At 44.2% G+C, this 18,765-nt stretch overlaps 1 protein-coding gene across 7 annotated transcripts in view; it reads right to left on the bottom strand.

Annotated features, from left to right (window-relative positions):
* Positions 1-18,765, bottom strand: part of ENOX1 (ecto-NOX disulfide-thiol exchanger 1) — a 297,090-nt gene that overhangs the window by 44,997 nt on the left and 233,328 nt on the right. For 6 of the 7 annotated variants that reach the window (XM_082234427.1, XM_082234431.1, XM_082234432.1 and 3 more), the window contains 2 exons: positions 17,487-17,593; positions 10,836-10,956 (listed from right to left, as the gene is read on the bottom strand). The exons of the other annotated variant lie outside the window; for it this stretch is intronic. In XM_082234427.1, coding sequence (XP_082090553.1) covers positions 10,836-10,956; positions 17,487-17,593 — 228 coding nt within the window. The remainder of the gene's footprint in view (positions 1-10,835; positions 10,957-17,486; positions 17,594-18,765) is intronic. 7 annotated transcript variants of the gene reach the window in all.

The raw sequence follows: 18,765 nt of genomic DNA, 5'->3' as shown, positions 1-18,765 counted from the left end.
TCTCAGAAACCTCATCAGGAGGGCTTTAAACTGACTAATGTGGGGGAGGGAGACAGTGCTCCTGAAGGTAGGAGTCTATCAATTAATGAAGATGATCATCCAAATGTCATAGACCAAATGGAGCAAACAGCACGCGGACCTAGTGGAGGGAGGAAAAAATCCTTAAATAAGAGACACGGGGGAATGATTAATGGACTTCAATGTCTGTACACTAATGCGCAAAGCATGGGAAATAAACAAGATGAGCTTGAGCTCTTGGTACAGCAAACTAAATATGACATAATAGGCATCACTGAAACCTGGTGGGATAAGTCCCACGATTGGAATGTAATAATGGAGGGATACAATCTATTTCAGAGAAACAGACCAGACAAGAAAGGAGGAGGAGTGGCGTTATATGTCAGGGGTGTGTATACCTGTGAAGAGATCCAAGATTTAGAACCTCAAAGCCAAAGTGAGAGCATTTGGGTCAAAATTAAGGGAGAGAAGAATAACAGAGACCTCATTGTGGGAGTTTACTATAGATCCCCAAGCCAAACGGAGGACATAGATGATGCCTTCCTGGAACAGATGGCCAAGCATGCAAAAGGAAGGGAGATAGTAGTAATGGGGGACTTCAATTACCCGGATATTTGTTGGACGTCAAACTCAGCCAAGAGCATAAGGTCAAACAGATTCCTCACTGGCCTTGCAGACAACTTCATTGTCCAGAAAGTGGGAGAAGCAACAAGAGGAACAGCCATTTTAGACCTGGTCCTAACCAATGTTGATGACCTGGTTAGTGGGGTAGATGTGGAAGGATCATTAGGCGCGAGTGATCATGCTCTTCTGAAGTTTACTATACAGCGGACAGTAGCAGCCAAGCATACTAGGACTCAATTTCTTGACTTTAAGAAAGCCGACTTCATAAAACTTAGGGAAGTGCTGGGTGAGATCCCATGGACAGCAATACTAAAAGGAAAGGGAGTTCATGATGGCTGGGAGTTTGTTAAGACGGAGATAGTAAAAGCACAATGTCAGGCAATACCAATGAGACGAAAACATGGAAGGTGCCTAAAGAAACCAGGGTGGCTATCTAAAGAACTTTTAACTGAATTAAGATTAAAAAAGGATGTGTACAAAAAATGGAAAAGGGGGGAAACCACCAAAGAGGAATTCAAACAAATAGCCAGCACGTGTAGACACAAAGTCAGAAAAGCTAAAGCACAGAATGAACTCAGGCTTGCTAGAGAGGTTAAAAGCAACAAAAAAGGCTTTTATGGGTATGTTCGTAGCAAAAGGAAGAACAAAGAAACAGTGGGGTCACTCAGAGGAGAAGATGGTGAAATGCAAACAGGGGACACAGAAAGGGCTGAACTCCTCAATGCCTTCTTTGCCTCAGTCTTCTCCGATAAAGAAGACAATGCCCGACCTGAAGAATTTGAAGCAAATGATTCAGCAAAGGAAACACAGCCCAGAATAACTAAGGAGATAGTACAAGAATATTTGGCTAGATTAGATGTATTCAAGTCTCCAGGGCCAGATGAACTGCATCCAAGAGTATTAAAAGAACTGGCAGATGTGATCTCAGAACCACTGGCAGTCATCTTTGAGAATTCCTGGAGAACAGGCGAAGTCCCGGCAGACTGGAGGAGGGCAAATGTTGTTCCTATTTTCAAAAAGGGGAAAAGAGAGGACCCAAATAATTACCGCCCAGTCAGTCTGACATCAATAGCAGGGAAGATTCTGGAGCAGATCATTAAGCAAACAGTCTGTGAGCACCTAGAAAGGAATGCTGTGATCACCAATAGTCAGCATGGATTTCTGAAAAATAAGTCATGTCAGACTAACCTGATCTCGTTTTTTGACAGAATTACAAGCCTGGTAGATGAAGGGAACGCAGTGGATGTAGCCTACCTTGATTTCAGCAAAGCATTTGACAAGGTGCCCCATGATATTCTTGTAAAGAAGCTGGTAAAATGCGGTCTTGACTATGCTACCACTCAGTGGATTTGTAACTGGCTGACTGACCGAACCCAAAGGGTGCTCATCAATGGTTCCTCTTCATCCTGGAGAAGAGTGACTAGTGGGGTGCCACAGGGTTCTGTCTTGGGCCCGGTCTTATTCAACATCTTTATCAACGACTTGGATGATGGACTCAAGGGCATCCTGATCAAATTTGCAGATGACACCAAACTGGGAGGGGTGGCTAACACCCCAGAGGACAGGATCACACTTCAAAACGACCTTGACAGATTAGAGAACTGGGCAAAAACAAACAAGATGAATTTTAACAGGGAGAAATGTAAAGTATTGCACTTGGGCAAAAAAAATGAGAGGCACAAATACAAGATGGGTGACACCTGGCTTGAGAGCAGTACATGTGAAAAGGATCTAGGAGTCTTGGTTGACCACAAACTTGACATGAGCCAACAGTGTGACGCGGCAGCTAAAAAAGCCAATGCAATTCTGGGCTGCATCAATAGGAGTATAGCATCTAGATCAAGGGAAGTAATAGTGCCACTGTATTCTGCTCTGGTCAGACCACACCTGGAGTACTGTGTCCAGTTCTGGGCACCACAATTCAAGAAGGACACTGACAAACTGGAACGTGTCCAGAAGAGGGCAACCAAAATGGTCAAAGGCCTGGAAACGATGCCTTATGAGGAACGGCTAAGGGAGCTGGGCATGTTTAGCCTGGAGAAGAGGAGGTTAAGGGGTGATATGATAGCCATGTTCAAATATATAAAAGGATGTCACATAGAGGAGGGAGAAAGGTTGTTTTCTGCTGCTCCAGAGAAGCGGACACGGAGCAATGGATCCAAACTACAAGAAAGAAGATTCCACCTAAACATTAGGAAGAACTTCCTGACAGTAAGAGCTGTTCGACAGTGGAATTTGCTGCCAAGGAGTGTGGTGGAGTCTCCTACTTTGGAGGTCTTTAAGCAGAGGCTTGACAACCATATGTCAGGAGTGCTCTGATGGTGTTTCCTGCTTGGCAGGGGGTTGGACTCGATGGCCCTTGTGGTCTCTTCCAACTCTATGATTCTATGATTCTATGATTCTATGTGTTGGCAAGAAATCATCCAAGATGAAGGACCAAGGTTCAAGAGTCCAAGATTAGTATCCAGAGTACAAATCTAAGCAGGCTGGACCCTGCATGTTTTAGATTGTATTCTCTGTTGTGTTCCATGGGGAGGAACCACAAACATAGAATACACATGTCCTATAGAAAGTCACAGGTTCAGTTCTTGGCATATCCAGGTGAAGGAATCTCAGAAAGCATACTCAGGAATCAAAAGTTTTGTGTCTCTTTTGTACGTAATGTATACTTCTTTGTGCATTCTGCAATTTCCTGGGAAAGACCCCTCATTTCAGATCTTGGAGAGCTGTGCCATTCAGGAGACATTACAGTGGTGCCTCGCAAGACGAAATGAATTCGTTCCGCGAGTTTTGTCGTCTTGCGATTTTTTTCGTCTTGCGAAGCACGGTGTCGGGAAAGTTTTGGAAAAGCTTCAAAAATCACCGAAGTCTTTAAAAACCTCAAAAAAAGGCTACCACACCGCGTTCTATGAGTTGCTCCTCGAAGTCGTCGCAACTGTATTAACGGTGTTAAGAAAAAGGAAACAAACTTGCAAGACGTTTCCGCCTTGCGAAGCAAGCCCATAGGGAAAATCGTCTTGCGAAGCAGCTGAAAAAACAAAAAACCCTTTCGTCTAGCGAGTTTTTTGTCTTGCGAGGCATTCGTCTTGCGAGGTACCACTGTACATGCCAGTAGAACTCACTAAGGCAGCCTCATACATTCACCCCACTCTTTGTGGACGGGCCCATCTCTCTCTCTCTCTCTCTCTCTCTCTCTCTCTCTCTCTCTCTCTCTCTTTCTCTCCCCCCCCCTTCCTCTGCTCTCAGTGAACCAAGTAGAAAAGGTAGTGTGGCCTATAGTTAGGTCTAAGCCAGATGCCCCTTCATTTAATAAAAGGCTAATGCAACCGTGCTGAACAGGAGAAATGGAAAAAAACAACCCCCACATATCTACTTATGATGGCCAAGGCTTCCTTAATACAGTGAAATAATTAGGGGTGATGCAGTTATCATCTGACATTTGTGACCCAAACATAGCATACAAAAATGAATTAAATTATGTAAAGTCGTGCCTCTATTTAGGGAAAATACCCCACACAAATACATTACGTCAGGGGATTTATTATTACTGTTATTGCAAAACTCATACAATTTTTTTCTGTCGACTTTGGACTGATGATGATTTGTTGATACCTGCATGTAGCCACTTTTCACCCGACAGCCAAGCTCTGAACATAATAAAATAACCCAGGGGCTTATCCCAAAATATTTGACAGTGGTCAAGCAAGTTCATGGCCAGTGATGCTCTTGGCTCTTCATTTTGTGGCCTTCTGTTAGAAAATACACACCCCCCCACGATTTAATACCATTTTTTTGCTAAAGCATTTCACTTATTGGAGCTGTAATAGGCGACCTCCGTGTGCCTCTGCTACATTAGGAACATAAGAATACTACCCTTCCACGACATGGGAAATTAGAAATATATCCTAGGGGTAAAAATCTTTCTGGTTTGCTGCCTGCACACAGCTGCACTTCAATAATTCTTAAAATTACTTTCAGGGTCTCTTACTTCCAGATCTTTGCTCTCAGTGCCAAAAGGTAGAGGAGCGAGATCCTACAAGATGGTATTTGATCTACAGTTTTTATGGCTGGCGTGACTTTCTTCCTTCCAGAATAATTGCTTCTGTAGCCAGGCCTTAATTTTCCCTTTTTATATAAATTAATTTGGTCGGCGGCCCATTCTTTTCTCTTTCTCTTTTTAAACAAAGTCTTCTATGCAAGCAGCCACTTTTGTTTTTCATTCCACTCTCTATCAGCAGCAATGGAAATGAGGCAGAATTTCTGTTATGACAATCACCATTTTAGCTAAGTACATGCCGTTGGTGAAAATGAAAAAAGACAAATGGGATGTTTTCCCTCTGGGAATCACCTCTGACTTGCAGCTCCAAACCTACAAATGAATACCCTTAGCTCTGTAGAAGCTGCTGCATTGTGGTCACACTCTGGAAACCCACCCACAAAAAATATCCAATCCGTTGCTGCTAAATCAGGACCAACTATTTATGAATGTCTGTTCTGCAAACTAGATGGCTCCATGTGCAATGAAAGAAAGCAAATCTAGAAAGAATGGTCAACTGGGTCGTCGTCCCCCCAAATAGATGAATGCACCCCAAATAGCCCATTGTTACGGCACATTAACTCGCTTTTTCTACACAAACACAAATGATATTTTACCTGGCATTCTTTATGCCTTTACTATGGTAAGGACTGTTCCGTTGTTGCAGACAAGATAATCCCTGTCATTTCCACAATGGAATGAGTCCCACCTTTTGTGTCACTTTCAAAGGGAGACACATGCATGCAGATATGTAGAAGACAGTTGTCTGGCAGCAGCTACAGCTATACGTGGCCCCCAGAGTTTGGGCTTTCCAGGGGTAACACAGAGATCTCTCCTCCAAATAAAATTACAGAAGAGACATGTTGGCAAGCTGGGAGACCTGACTTTTTCCTGTCTTGGGCGAAATGGCCTTAGGTAAAGGTAAAGGGACCCCTGACCATTAGGTCCAGTCGTGGCCGACTCTGGGGTTGCGGCGCTCATATCACTATTGGCCAAGGGAGCCAGCGTACAGCTTCCGGGTCATGTGGCCAGCATGACTAAGCCACTTCTGGCAAACCAGAGCAGCGCACGGAAACGCCGTTTACCTTCCCGCTGGAGTGGTACCTATTTATCTACTTGCACTTTGATGTGCTTTTGAACTGCTAGGTAGGCAGGAGCTGGGACTTAGCAACGGGAGCTCACCCCGTCGCAGGGATTAGAACCGCCGACCTTCTGGTCAGCAAGTCCTAGGCTCTGTGGTTTAACCCACAGTGCCACCCACGTCCCAAAATGGCCTTAGGCCAACCTAAATAGCTGTCCTAGGTCTAGATTAGTGACCCAGCACAGAACAGGTACCTGAATCTTTAAGTAAATCAGTCAAGGACCAGTAAAGGTTAACTGTGTGGCATAATAACAAACAAGGTGATATGAACTGAAAGAGAAAACCAAGAACTCTGCCATGAAAGGAGCTGCAAACACGTTGCCCAATGAAGGACAAGTCCTTACAGAAAAGATGTCCACACCATGAACTGCTTGCATGATGCCCTAGAAATGCTCATGCAGAATGAATATGAAATCTACATTCTAAATATAGTTCTTCTAGCACCACACTCACAGCCCATTTGGGTCAGACATTCAACCTTTGCTTGAAGCCGAAGAGAAACCAGTTTGTGGTCAGAAAGGTCTTACTGGAAGGGCCTTGTGACAACCGAGAAGCAGCCTTCTCCCAATTAGCTCATGGATACTTTCAAACATATAAAACTCTTTGAAGAATAAGAATGATAAGCTATTTAAAAAGAGAGGGGAAATGTGAATAGCTTGCCTGAAACATGGGGGAAAGGGGGTTCAGGAGATCAGCATCAGTTACGGACTTTGGGGTCTCCAATTTCAGTGGTGTCCTGTGCAATGCCAAAATCCGGTGTCCCCTACATCTCACCGTCCATTCTATATCATAGTTGCAGCGCTCCCTGAGATGCCCCCAAGGCTCTGCACCTAGCGCAACTGAACGGGCATCTAACATTTGAAGACAGAAGGTGAGGGGAAGTCCAGAGGGGGAAAAGATATAGCCTCTTTCTTGCTCTCCCCAACCACAAACAACAACAATTTATTATTTATACCCCATCCACCTGGCTCCCAACAGAATATTAAAAACACGATAGGGAACATAAGCTGTGTGAGAGATAACAAAGGACTTTAGGATCTCATCCAATAAACCTGTGTTCCATGTGGTAATAAGATGTGGCAAACAGCTGTTAGGATTGTCAATGCCTAAGAGCAAATTCAGTTGGGGGCGAGTTATCAAGTAATAATGTGACAAACTTGTCTCAGTTGACTGGTAAAACCACAAGCTGTTGTGATCAGATAATAAATCTCAAGATTTGATACTGCAGAAAGCGCTATGATATTATTTACTCAGAGATGGGATTCCTCAGGTTCTTCTGAACTGAGGGCCAGGTTCCCAGTTCTGTTTGGGTCTACATTTTTCTGTTATCATCAGTTAGGATTTCAACTTTACAAATTTAGAGAAGGTGCGGCATGGAGATGATTCGTGCATGGTGCCCAGGGGATTAGGAAAAAACCTAAACTCAGTTGTAGGAGATCCCTGAACTGCAGCAATACAGCATAATATTTTTATCATGCCTGAATATTCTTCTGTAGTTAGTTCTACAATGAATATAATCCCATACTTATTTTGTTTCCGCTTGCTTAGGAAGAATAATTTTGCTCTCACTTTTTAAAAAATATACCGTATTTTTCGCTCTATATGACGCACCAGACCATAAGACACACCTAGTTCTTGGAGGAGGAAAACAAGAAAAAAAATATTCTGAATCTCAGAAGCCAGAACAACAAGAGGGATAGCTGCGCAGCCTGCATTCACTCCATAAGACGCACACACATTTCCTCTTACTTTTTAGGAGGGAAAAAGTGAGTCTTATAGAGCAAAAAATACGCTAGTTTTGTTCTGCTTCTCTCCTAGAATGTGAAGCAACTGCAAGTATAAAATTAAAAATGAATTCAATTTGAGCCATACGGATTTGTACCTCAGAATTAGAGACCTGTCAAATATACAGTTAAGCCTCTCTTGGGGTTCATTCCAGGTCTCTGTCTGAGCATTCCTTCTTCATCTTCTGCCGCTATCATCTCCGGGAAAATCTGCATTTTACTGCTGAATCAGAGCAAACAGCAATCAGGTTTCTGGCGGGCTGCCAAGAGGAAAGCAGCAAGGCAAAAAAGAAAAATCTGCTTGGACACAGACCTGGAAACCCTGGACCTGTGCCTAGACAGGGCGACACAAAAGGAAGTGTGGATGAGCTCTGATGGTAAAGCGTGTTCTCCATAAAATGAGAGTGCGTGTTGCAGTGTGGGCCGCCAAGCCAGCCCTCTGTTGTCAGGCAGGTTCATGGGTATTGCCTGGCGCAACGATTGGCTGACCAGGTTGCTGGGGCAAATTGCATGTAACAAATTGGGTGGGTGGGACCATAGTCTTTAAATATTGGTGCACTCTGGTTTCTCTTTCTCTTTCGCTGAGTGCATCGGATCACCCGCCCGCCCGCCTGCCCTGTGTTCCGGTTGACCTTGCTTTGCCTGCCATGGGGTCGTCTGCCTTGGTGCAGGGGCCTAGTAGGAATTTTGTCCATTTGGCTGATTGGCTGGTGCCACTTGGTTTTTGCCTACTACTTAGCAATTCGTCACAACTCGTAAGGTTGCGGTTAGGCATTGGTTATAAATAAACTGGTGGTGGCGGGGTCAGGATAGGCTGTGCCTGCCCCTCCAATGGTGCTGGAAGGGAATTCCGTTAAAGGAATCCTGGGGCTTGCCACGATTTCGTCCAATCCCTGAAATGGGACCAGGGCCGGCAAGCCCTGGGGAGCTGGTTGGGTGAGCGGTGAGGGACTGTCGTTCAGCTCAACTGATCCCCAACATTGTTTTCGCTTCACTGGCGTCCGATGGAGTTTGGAATGTCAGTTCTGTCCCAGGCGGGGGGACAGATAGTCATAACCAATGTCTAAGCAACCACTCACAGATGTTGTATTTTAATAAAGTTGTGGCCATAATAATAATAATAATAATAATTATAATATTATAATAATTTATTATTTATACCCCGCCCATCTGGCTGAGCCTCCCCAGCCACTCTGGGCGGCTTCCAAAAGAATATTAAAATACTGTGATACATCAAACATTAAAAGCATCCCTAAACAGGGCTGCCTTCAGGTGCCTTCTAAAAGTCTGGTAGTTGTTGTTCTCTTTGAGATCTGGTGGGAGGGCGTTCCACAGGGAAGGCGCCACTACCGAGAAGGCCCTCTGCCTGGTTCCCTGTAACTTGGCTTCTCGCAGTGAGGGAGTGCCCAAAACCTTAAACTAAAATTACGTGTGATTTGTGAATTATTTTTGAGGGGTGGCTTGGGGACCTTGAGACGCAACTAGGGGAAACTAAAATATAATTTGCTATCTAGGTTTGAAATCTTGGTCATAAAGGAACCAGGCCAAGCAGGCTTCTCTCACATCTGCTTTCAGCTCCCTTAACTTGGTGAGCCAAGTATGTTTTAAACTAAGGGATAGTATTTATTTAGTTTAAATAAAAGTGGGAATCAAGTGATAACTTTCCAATGGGCACTTGCTGATCTTAACCATGTCACCACCATGGATGCCATGCCAAGGGCATGGATTTCAGGTGGGAAATGCAGGGCTATTATTATTATTATTATTATTATTATTATTATTATTATTATTAATAGAATCTATATACCTGCTGAGTTAAGATGTTCTCTGAAAAGCCCTGGGCAAATCTCAAACTCTCTGCTTAATCTACTTACAGAAGTATTAGAAGACTAATGTTCTTCCTAGGAAAGACTAAATGCAAACAACAGAAAATGAATCAGAAAGGCAAAAAACACTGGAAAAACCCCACCCACCCCAAAACTCAACACCCACCCCAGCACAACTACCCAACTGCAGGCATAAGATGCCGGTGGAGATTGCATTGCACGTGAGCCTCAAATGAATGTCTCATTGGAGATTGTTTTTCATTTCGCAAGTTTCAATTGTTGTTTTTAAGCAGCAGTGCAATGCCTTGTTTTGCAGGGCCATCCTAAAATGATTGTGCAGAGTGATATATATGCTGATAGGGAGGGAGCAATTCGGGAAGGGGTGTGCCGAAATCTCCCCCATGCTTAGCCAGCGTGCCATGGGACAATGACTTGAGAGCCAGTGTGGTGTAGTGGTTAAGAGCGGTAGTCTCATAATCTGGGGAACCGGGTTGGCGTCTCCGCTCCTCCACATGCAGCTGCTGGGTGACCTTGGGCCAGTCACACTTCTCTGAAGTCTCTCAGCCCCACTCACCTCACAGAGTGTTTGTTGTGGGGGAGGAAGGGAAAGGAGAATGTTAGCCGCTTTGAGACTCCTTAAATGGAGTGAAAGGTGGGATATCAAATCCAAACTCTTCTACTTAAGGCCTCCCAGAGACTCACTGTTTACTGGCACAACCTCAACGCTCTCTCTTTGGGGGCCTCCCAGTGTTAGAACTCTAATATTGGTTAGTCCAGAACTTCAGAGAAGGTCGTAGGAAGGGAGGCTCTGACATCAGAGAGAGAGATCCAATCTGTCCTAAGGCCACTCTCCTAGGGATCACAGAACTGCACTTTTGGACACATCACATATACAGCCCAGCTCTGATTTGAAGACACAAAATCACTTTCTAGCAAGGAATTGTCTTTTAGGGTAGAAAGTTGGAAGGCTCAGTATTGATGCATCTCTCCCAAGTCGTTAAGCTGATAACAGGGCAAATGTGCAGGAACCTGAGGAACGATTACCATTAAGGCACTTCCCACAAACATTTCCTCACAAATCAATAGGCTGTCCCAGAGTCCATTTTCTACTTTGCCCGCCTCTTAATTAGCTATATAATCATGCACAAATGTTCTCAGAAAGTGGAATCCTTTACCTGTTGTTTCGGCAGACTTTTGCTGAGGGGTAAAAGTCTGGTGCCAGTTTGTACAGCTGAAATGTCAGGGTTTGACAAAAACGTTAAGTGTCCGTCATATTTTCTGGCCTGTGGAAGGTGCTGCTGGCTCCTCTCAAACAGTATTAGCCCACCGCGATTGCAGCAGAAGAAACAGCATTTACAATTTGAATAGATCCCTTTGATATTGCAAGAAACTGTTTGCAGCTTTACCTGATTCATCCACTCTTAGTTTTTTACTACTGAGATTGTCAGTGCTGTCCTCATCAGACATTTCCATTTCTTCCTCCCGCCGGATCCCCATGAGCTGTTCACTGTGAGCATTCCTGAGTTCCTAAAAATGACAAAGACCCAAACCTCACTTGGTGAGTTATACTGGTTTCTTGGACAGCTCATCGATTATAAACAGGACAAGACCCTTAAAAAACCCCACAAAAAACACTGAAGGACTTAAAAGTGATTTAGATTGAGACACACACATTGATATGTGGTTTTAAGTGGTAATTTTTCATTTTGTCATTTTATGTTTTGTAATGTGAAATGGCAGTCAGCTAATTTTATTGTTTTTCAAGAAGATATCAAAATGTTACACGAAACAATAATACATCTTAATATAAAAATCAGTTATAACATAAACATATAAATACGTTTAAAGCACTTCAGTTAAATGATGAGTAAAAGCTATTTGAATAGTTTTCCTGCCACAAGTATATTGGGCACAAGCCAATCTCTTCAGAGTGTCAGCTGATGGTCTGTGATGGGCATACACCAGGAGTGCCGTGGGAGGGAAAATTGCTCTATGCCAAATACTTTGCTGCAGTTTCAACTTTTGTTCGTTTGTTTGTGTGTGTGTGTGTTGTGCTTGTTCATAGTAACTGACTTTGCTGTCCATCAAACCAAGGGTTCTGGAATTCTGCACCAGAAATCTTAGGATCCTTGCCCAAATAACCAACAATTTGTTCTGAGTTATAAAAGAAGTTAAACAAGTACTGGTACCCAGAGTGGGAGAATTCCCACTACCTGTTTAGTAAACTGTATCCTAGTCAAAGAACTGTAAACTGTATCCTAGTCAAACTGTATCATAGTTAAAGCCATGGTTTTCCCAGTAGTGATGTATAGAAGTGAGAGCTGGACCATAAAGAAGGCTGATCGCCGAAGAATGGATGTTTTTGAATTATGGTGCTGGAGGAGACTCTTGAGAGTCCCATGGACTGCAAGAAGATCAAACCTATCCATTCTTAAGGAAATTAGCCCTGAGTGCTCACTGGAAGGACAGATCGTGAAGCTGAGGCTCCAATACTATGGCCACCTCATGAGAAGAGAAGACTCCCTGGAAAAGACCCTGATGTTGGGAAAGATGGAGGGCACAAGGAGAAGGGGACGATGGAGAACGAGATGGTGGGACAGTGTTCTCGAAGCGACCAGCATGAGTTTGACCAAACTGCGGTAGGCAGTGGAAGACAGGAGTGCCTGGCGTGCTCTGGTCCATGGGGTCATGAAGAGTCGGACATGACTAAACAACTAAACCACCACCACCACCACAACATCCTAGTCCTCCTGAAGCTTACAGACTTCAGATCTTTGGGATATTGTGACAGTTACCAGATTCTGTGTTGAATACTAGGGTCGTATTTGGTAGTTCTGAGCAATGTGAAAGTTTCCATTGTCTTTTGACATAAGGTGCTCCAATAAGAGTTACTGCCTCACCTATTTTGTATGCTCTCCATACTGAGGAAGCAGGATCCCATCTTCCACATAATGTATCTCTAAAATTTTGTCCGTATCAGACAGATTATAGTGCACCATAAGTAGAAAGATGGAGCCCCTAATCCTCTGCGGAAACCGTGTGCATTTATGGAATAAATGTGAGGTTGAACAGCCAATATCGCCGAAAGGGGTTGGAATAAATGCGGGATTGATTGAGCAGAGATGATGCTGGGAGGAAAGGCTGGCAGGGAATGCAGTCAGCAAATGTATGGCTTTAGAAAAGCTCAGATCACTTTTGTTCTCACAGAAAAGCATAAGAGCATGTGTAATGGCTGCCTTCCTTAACAGCAGCAAAAGGAAGATTGAGGGAATTCTATTTTATCCTAATAATACTGTCAGGCGCAACACAAGGATGCAAGCCCAGTGATTAGTGTAGCGCTTTTCAGTCGGCAGACAGCTAATTTTTCTATCAACAAAGAGCCCAATTCCCACAGAGGTGGTCTGAAATCTTTGAAACAAGGAAGAGAAGTCACTTTCAGGGGATAAATGTTACCGAAAGAACATGCTATTTATTCGTTAATGAGAAGCTGAGAGAATTCCTCTGAGAGACGCACCCAGAGTTCATCAATAAATCTAACCCATTATAGCGAAGGTGTGAGTAGTAATCACCGCAAAGGCTCTGACGTGGATTGATGCATGTTTTACATAAAAATACCTGGATGTTGCAGAATGTTTCTGGCACTGTAAAAACAGCAAGTGGGGGGCCCAAGGCAGGGCTGGGCCAGCTGTGGCCCCCCAGCATGGCCAATAGTCAAGGATGTTGTTCAGCTGCAGTCTAGCACTATCTGGAGGGCAGCAGCTTAACCATCTCTGCTGCGATGAACCACACTTGCATTCTAAGATGCACAAACAACAGCCAGAGAGAGTTGTGGAAGGGCCTTTTGGAATAATGCACCGATATCTGCATCGTGATAGGCATATTGTTAAGAATGGATGTTACCCTCATAGGGAACCAGATTCATTAAGCGCTGGATTCACATAACTACTCAAGGAATACTATGCACCCAAGAGGAATCAGTCTAGTGAAAATATGAAGTTGTCTTTACACTTAGACAAGTGTTCCACTTAGGCAGGGCAGCCTACTCTGACTGGCAGAGTCTCAGACCATAGGCCTTTCTCAAATCTGCGGCCTATGAGCAGTTAAGTGGATAAGAAGGGGAGTGAATATTCTGTATGCAAAGGTTTGCCCTACTCCCGAGTTATGAGCCCTCCCCAAGGGGTTAACAAAATGAAGCTGCCTCATCCTGAATGAGAAAAAATGCTCCGTCTAACCCTGTATTGTCTCCTCGGATGGCAGCAGCTTTCCAAAGTCTTATGTAAGGGTCTTTGCTGTTCAGAAATTATTTAACTAGAGATGCCAGGTTTTGAACCTGGAATTAGGTAAAGGTAAAGGGACCCCTGACAATTAGGTCCAGTCATGACCAACTCTGGGGTTGCGGCGCTCATCTCGCTTTATTGGCCGAGGGAGCCGGCGTACAGCTTTTGGGTCATGTGGCCAGCATAACTAAGCGGCTTCTGGCAAACCAGAGCAGCGCACGGAAATGCCATTTACCTTCCCGCTGGAGTGGTACCTATTTATCTACTTGCACTTTGACGTTCTTTCGAACTGCTAGGTTGGCAGGAGCAGGGACCGAGCAATGGGAGCTCACCCCGTCGCGGGGATTTGAACCGCCAACCTTCTGATCGGCAAGTCCTAGGCTCTGTGGTTTAACCCGCGTCCCTGAACCTGGAATTACTTGCATGCAAATCATTTGCTCTACATCCCAGGTCAAAGGTATCCTGATAAAGAGGTTGGCATTTCCCTGCCGCATAGCAAGCTCCTTTTACCACTGAGGGCCTGCTCAGTTTGTGATACAGTGTTTTGGGAAGGGGCATACGACATGTCAAAAGTATGTCCTTGAACCCTAATCAATGCCAGGAAGAAGTCCAATTAGGAGGTAATATATGTGATGAAGTTCGAACAAAAATAAGGAATTATTTAATGCAGCCGAATACTAAAACAATATGCTGGCATCACATAATTCGAGGTGCTGAATCAAGACCAATGAAGGCTAGCTCCAGATCCCCCCTGGCCTTCTGGCTGGGTTGTCAGCGGAGGACCATGCCAATTATGTGCCTGGGTGGAACAGCTGGCCACCAGATCGGACCATGAAACATTTATGTCAAGGAGAAAGACGGGGAAAACAAAGGGAACAGGGTCTCCTCTGAGACACCAGAAAGGCAAGAAGTCACCTAAAAGAAACGTAAATATTGACTTGGAGAGATTGGCTGTGATGAAAAGATCCCACTGAGCAACTGGAAGGCAGTTTTGTTTGTTGGGTGAGGATCACCGCCCCACCTTTCTTCAAACTCCCAGTGCCCTCTGAAAAGCAGAACGTCAGAGATCGCTTCCGAGCAGAAGATAAACTACCAGCTTCCCAAGCATGCAAACCCAGCGGCTTTCTGCTCATGCTGTGGGATCTATAGATCCAAACCACGGGCTCCTCCTAAGGTGCTATTCCAGCCCCCCAAAACTCTGTATTGCTTTCAGATAACACAGCAACAAAAGACAGGAGAAGCATCATTGTTAACTAAGCAAAGATGTTTTGTAGATTTACATTACTCGAAAGACTTTTTCAGTGCATTTTGCCGCATGAAAAATTCGGATGCTAACAAATTAATTCCCTCTTGAATATTGCCAATGCAGCTAATATGTAAAGCAAACAAACTTCATAGTTTATATATCTGTGGCAGATTAGAAAAGCAACAACTAGCAGCTTCCAGATTAACAAAATCTGATGCCATTGTTGCCCCTTGTATGAATTCTTAGTGCTACCCTTGCTAATAAATCAAGGATACCATTATATATGAAGGACCCCATTATGAGGAAGCCATTTGATATGCACCATAACAGCAGAGATAATAAGGGATCCGTTTATTCATTCGTTTGTTGCATCCACTGTTCAATTTAGCATTTGTTAATGGGCACTTAAAATGTTACCCAAATGATTTAGATCACAGCATAATTTTATTCCTTTTCAAGCTATAAACATGCAACACTTCTTTTACAAATATATTATAAAATAATTAAATAAATGCATCTTACCTTCTAAACTTTTTTGTTGTTAGGCAAGGAAACATTAAGAGGACTGTGATGTTAATAACTGACATGCTGAACTAACAGAGTGCTAAGCAAATTGATGTATACTATTCAAAAGATTTAACTGAGAAGAAACAAACATTGTGGTACTTACTTTACCAAAAAAAAGTCTCATAGCGTTCTATACTGAATTTAAAGCAAACGAAGCATGACCATTTAAACAAAGTTCTTGTCGTGATGCTACTCCCAGGGAGCCCAGGCAAACAATGAGCAGACAGGCCAACCAGCTGAATTTTACTTAAGTGAACTAGTGCTACGCACAGCCTCTATTTCTGTGTACAGTGGTGCCTCGCAAGACGAAAAGAATCCGTTCTGTGATTCTCTTCGTCTAGCGGTTTTTTCGTCTTGTGAAGCAAGCCCATTGACAGATTAGCGGATTAGCGCTATTAGCGGCTTTTAGCGGCTTATCTGCTGATCGGATCAGCTGATAAGCGGCTTAGCGGCTTAGAAAAGGGGGGGGAGGGAAAAAACCAGCAGGAACTCGCAAGACATTGTTGTCTTGCGAAGCAAGCCCATAGGAGATTTGTTTTGCGAAGCACCTCCAAAACGGAAAACTCTTTCGTCTAGCGAGTTTTCCGTCTTGCAAGGCATTCGTCTTGCGGGGCACCACTGTATGGTCCTACCCAGTTTGCAGGTGTTCAATTAATTGATTGATTAGGAAAACAAACTTTAATTAGTTAGGAAAATTAGCTCTACCTTCTGGGACAGAGGAAACTCCCCCAAACCAGTCAGCCTTTTTTTTCCCCCTTCTTTTTTTTTTGCAAGTTGGTTGGCAACCCTACTTGGAAACGGTAGCTGGGTTGTTGCAGAGAAAAGAAGCTGGTCTCTCCTGTTACCTGGATGCTAGAAAATCTTGTTGCTTTCTAAGTTTGGAAGGGGAAAAAAGACCCACCACAAAATATTTTAATGCAACCTTGCCAGGCTGCTTCTTAAAGAAACAAAGTTTGGAATTTTCTATAGTATGAGGGCCGTGGGTGAACCTCAAATAGCTCATTAGGTTGTGGCCAATGCAAATGATTTATTTTTATTTTGTCAAAAAATAAATGGGAGATGGGTCCTGTCAGGGGACTGCCACTGGAATGGGGGAGGGAGGCAGAGAGATACAGACAGCCTCCGGTGATTCTGAGAAGCAGCTCTTCGTCCGGCAGTGGAGAAAGCCACACCTTCCCTGGAGCCGAGGGGGAGAGGGGTAGCTGGGTGAAGGGAGAGCTCGAAGGCTTGGCCAGGAGACACACACGCTGCTTCCATCACCCTGCTTGCGCAGAGGGGTGAAACATAAGGAGGGGAGGCGGAGATTTGGGTGTCTAAGTTCTTATGCTGGGGGGGGGACTGGAAAGGGACACCCCCAGAATCTGCAAGTGACTGAGACGGACATGAACTTTGGGGGTTTGCACTGTAAAGAGTTTGCACCAATAAAACCTGTAAAAGACAGGTCAGGGTTCTGCCTGGTTACTCAAGAGCAACCACCCCCAGACCTGACAGGTCCTTCGCTTTGTCTAGACTGATTATTAAGAAATCTGGATATATCTCAACAGGAAAACCATTTTAATATGGAAAGTAATGAGAAATGAGAAAACTGTTTTGTCACAACACTTTTCAGTAATAGAATAAAATTTCAATATACCTGTAAATTATGGGCAGAGATAAAGCAATAATTTTAAAGTGGCCTGGCTAATTCCATCATTTCAGTGTTTTGGTGTGGTAAATATGCTCCTACAGGCAGTTCAGGCTTCTTGGAGGAAATAAAACTGTAGTTTTATTTCAACTTACATCGTTACAGAGGTGAACAGGACCCACAGATACTCTCTTAAGAGGTTGTCTAGCCAGTTCTTAATTGCTTTTCTCTAAAATTGCAGCAACTAGATATTGCTGAATGCAACACAACCAACTGGAGACAAACTTGCTTCCCCACTTGCTTTAGTCCAGGCTATGAGATAAAAGAGAAGAAATTCACCCACCTCAGAGTGCTTTCGCCAAATGTCTATGTTCTTGCGCTGAGCTTTCGAGAAATGGTCCCAAGCTTTTTGTCTGGTGGAGGCGTTGAAAACGGCCACAATCTGCTCAACTTTGGTGAACAAGGAAGTCAAACAAGACAAGCAATTTATGTTGTGAGCACTAGAGAAAGGCAAAAGCAAAGACACTAGGAGTCTATGGATGATGTCACTGCTGATACGACATCACCAATATCCATCCAATCAAGTGTCTTTCTGTACTTACATTTCAGAATTGTTGGAGGTGTCCCCCTTCATGTCTGTCTCCATAACTTAAGTCTACACAAATTGTACACAGATTACTGAAAGATAAGCATGCAATTTCTCTGACTATACTCTAAACAGACGTTGTCCAGGCTGCCGCCTGAGCCTAGGCCACAGAAACCACCTCGTGACATTACCTCTCACCTGGACGTTACCTGTCCATTTAAAAAACGGCTTCTCATTTTTTGTGAGCATCTTACTTAACACAGGAACCAAAGTGATCATTCCACACAACGAAGCTGCACAATGCAGGCACTATGAGTTGGATTTAGGGATCCATTAAGAGTTAAACATGAGGGATATTTGCAGACACGGGGACAGCAGAGCTTTCAAATCCTATTTTAATTTTCCAGAGAGGAAACGTTGTGACTGCCAAGCAAATGTGCTGCTGCAAATCAAATTCTGGAATGTCAAACCTGATAGCCAGGGGAGCAAAATGATCTCACGGACAAAACTGTGAGTTGCCCTGGGACTTCGGAAGAGAGGTGAAAGACACTCTGGCTTCTACCACCAACCGGGGAAGTTGCATCCCTCCCTCTTCCAGGAAGAACCTTATAGCAATAGGAAGACTACCTGTAGCTGCAGCCATTGGTCAAATGACTCCCCATCTGCTGCAGCCAGAAAGAAGGCTCAGCTCCAATTGTCAGTTGCCTGGAGCTGCAGGGAAGCACAGTCTGACCAGGGCATGGAGGGGTCCTGGGAGACTTAACCCCCTGTTTCCCAAGAAGAACACCAGTAGCAAGGGGGAGACCAACCTGGCTCCATCCATTGGCCAGTGAAGAAGCAGAAATTCCTGCTCACCCCTTCCCAACAGGTGGACGGAGTTTGCGGCCCCACCCACCAGGTAACTGTGGGCTTGGCCAGCCCCTGCCTGGCGCGCCAATGGGAGAAGTCTGGCCTCATCCATTGGTCAAGGTGTTGCTGGGTAGCTTTTAGCTTTGCTGCAATGCGTTGCAAGCAGTCTAGGAGATAATTTGATTGC

The sequence above is a fragment of the Podarcis vaucheri genome (genome assembly GCF_965113315.1).
Source record: "Podarcis vaucheri genome assembly, chromosome: 8".
Classification (NCBI taxonomy): domain Eukaryota; kingdom Metazoa; phylum Chordata; class Lepidosauria; order Squamata; family Lacertidae; genus Podarcis; species Podarcis vaucheri.
Note: the sequence above shows the minus strand (reverse complement) of the source record. Positions and strands in the feature narration are given on the sequence as shown.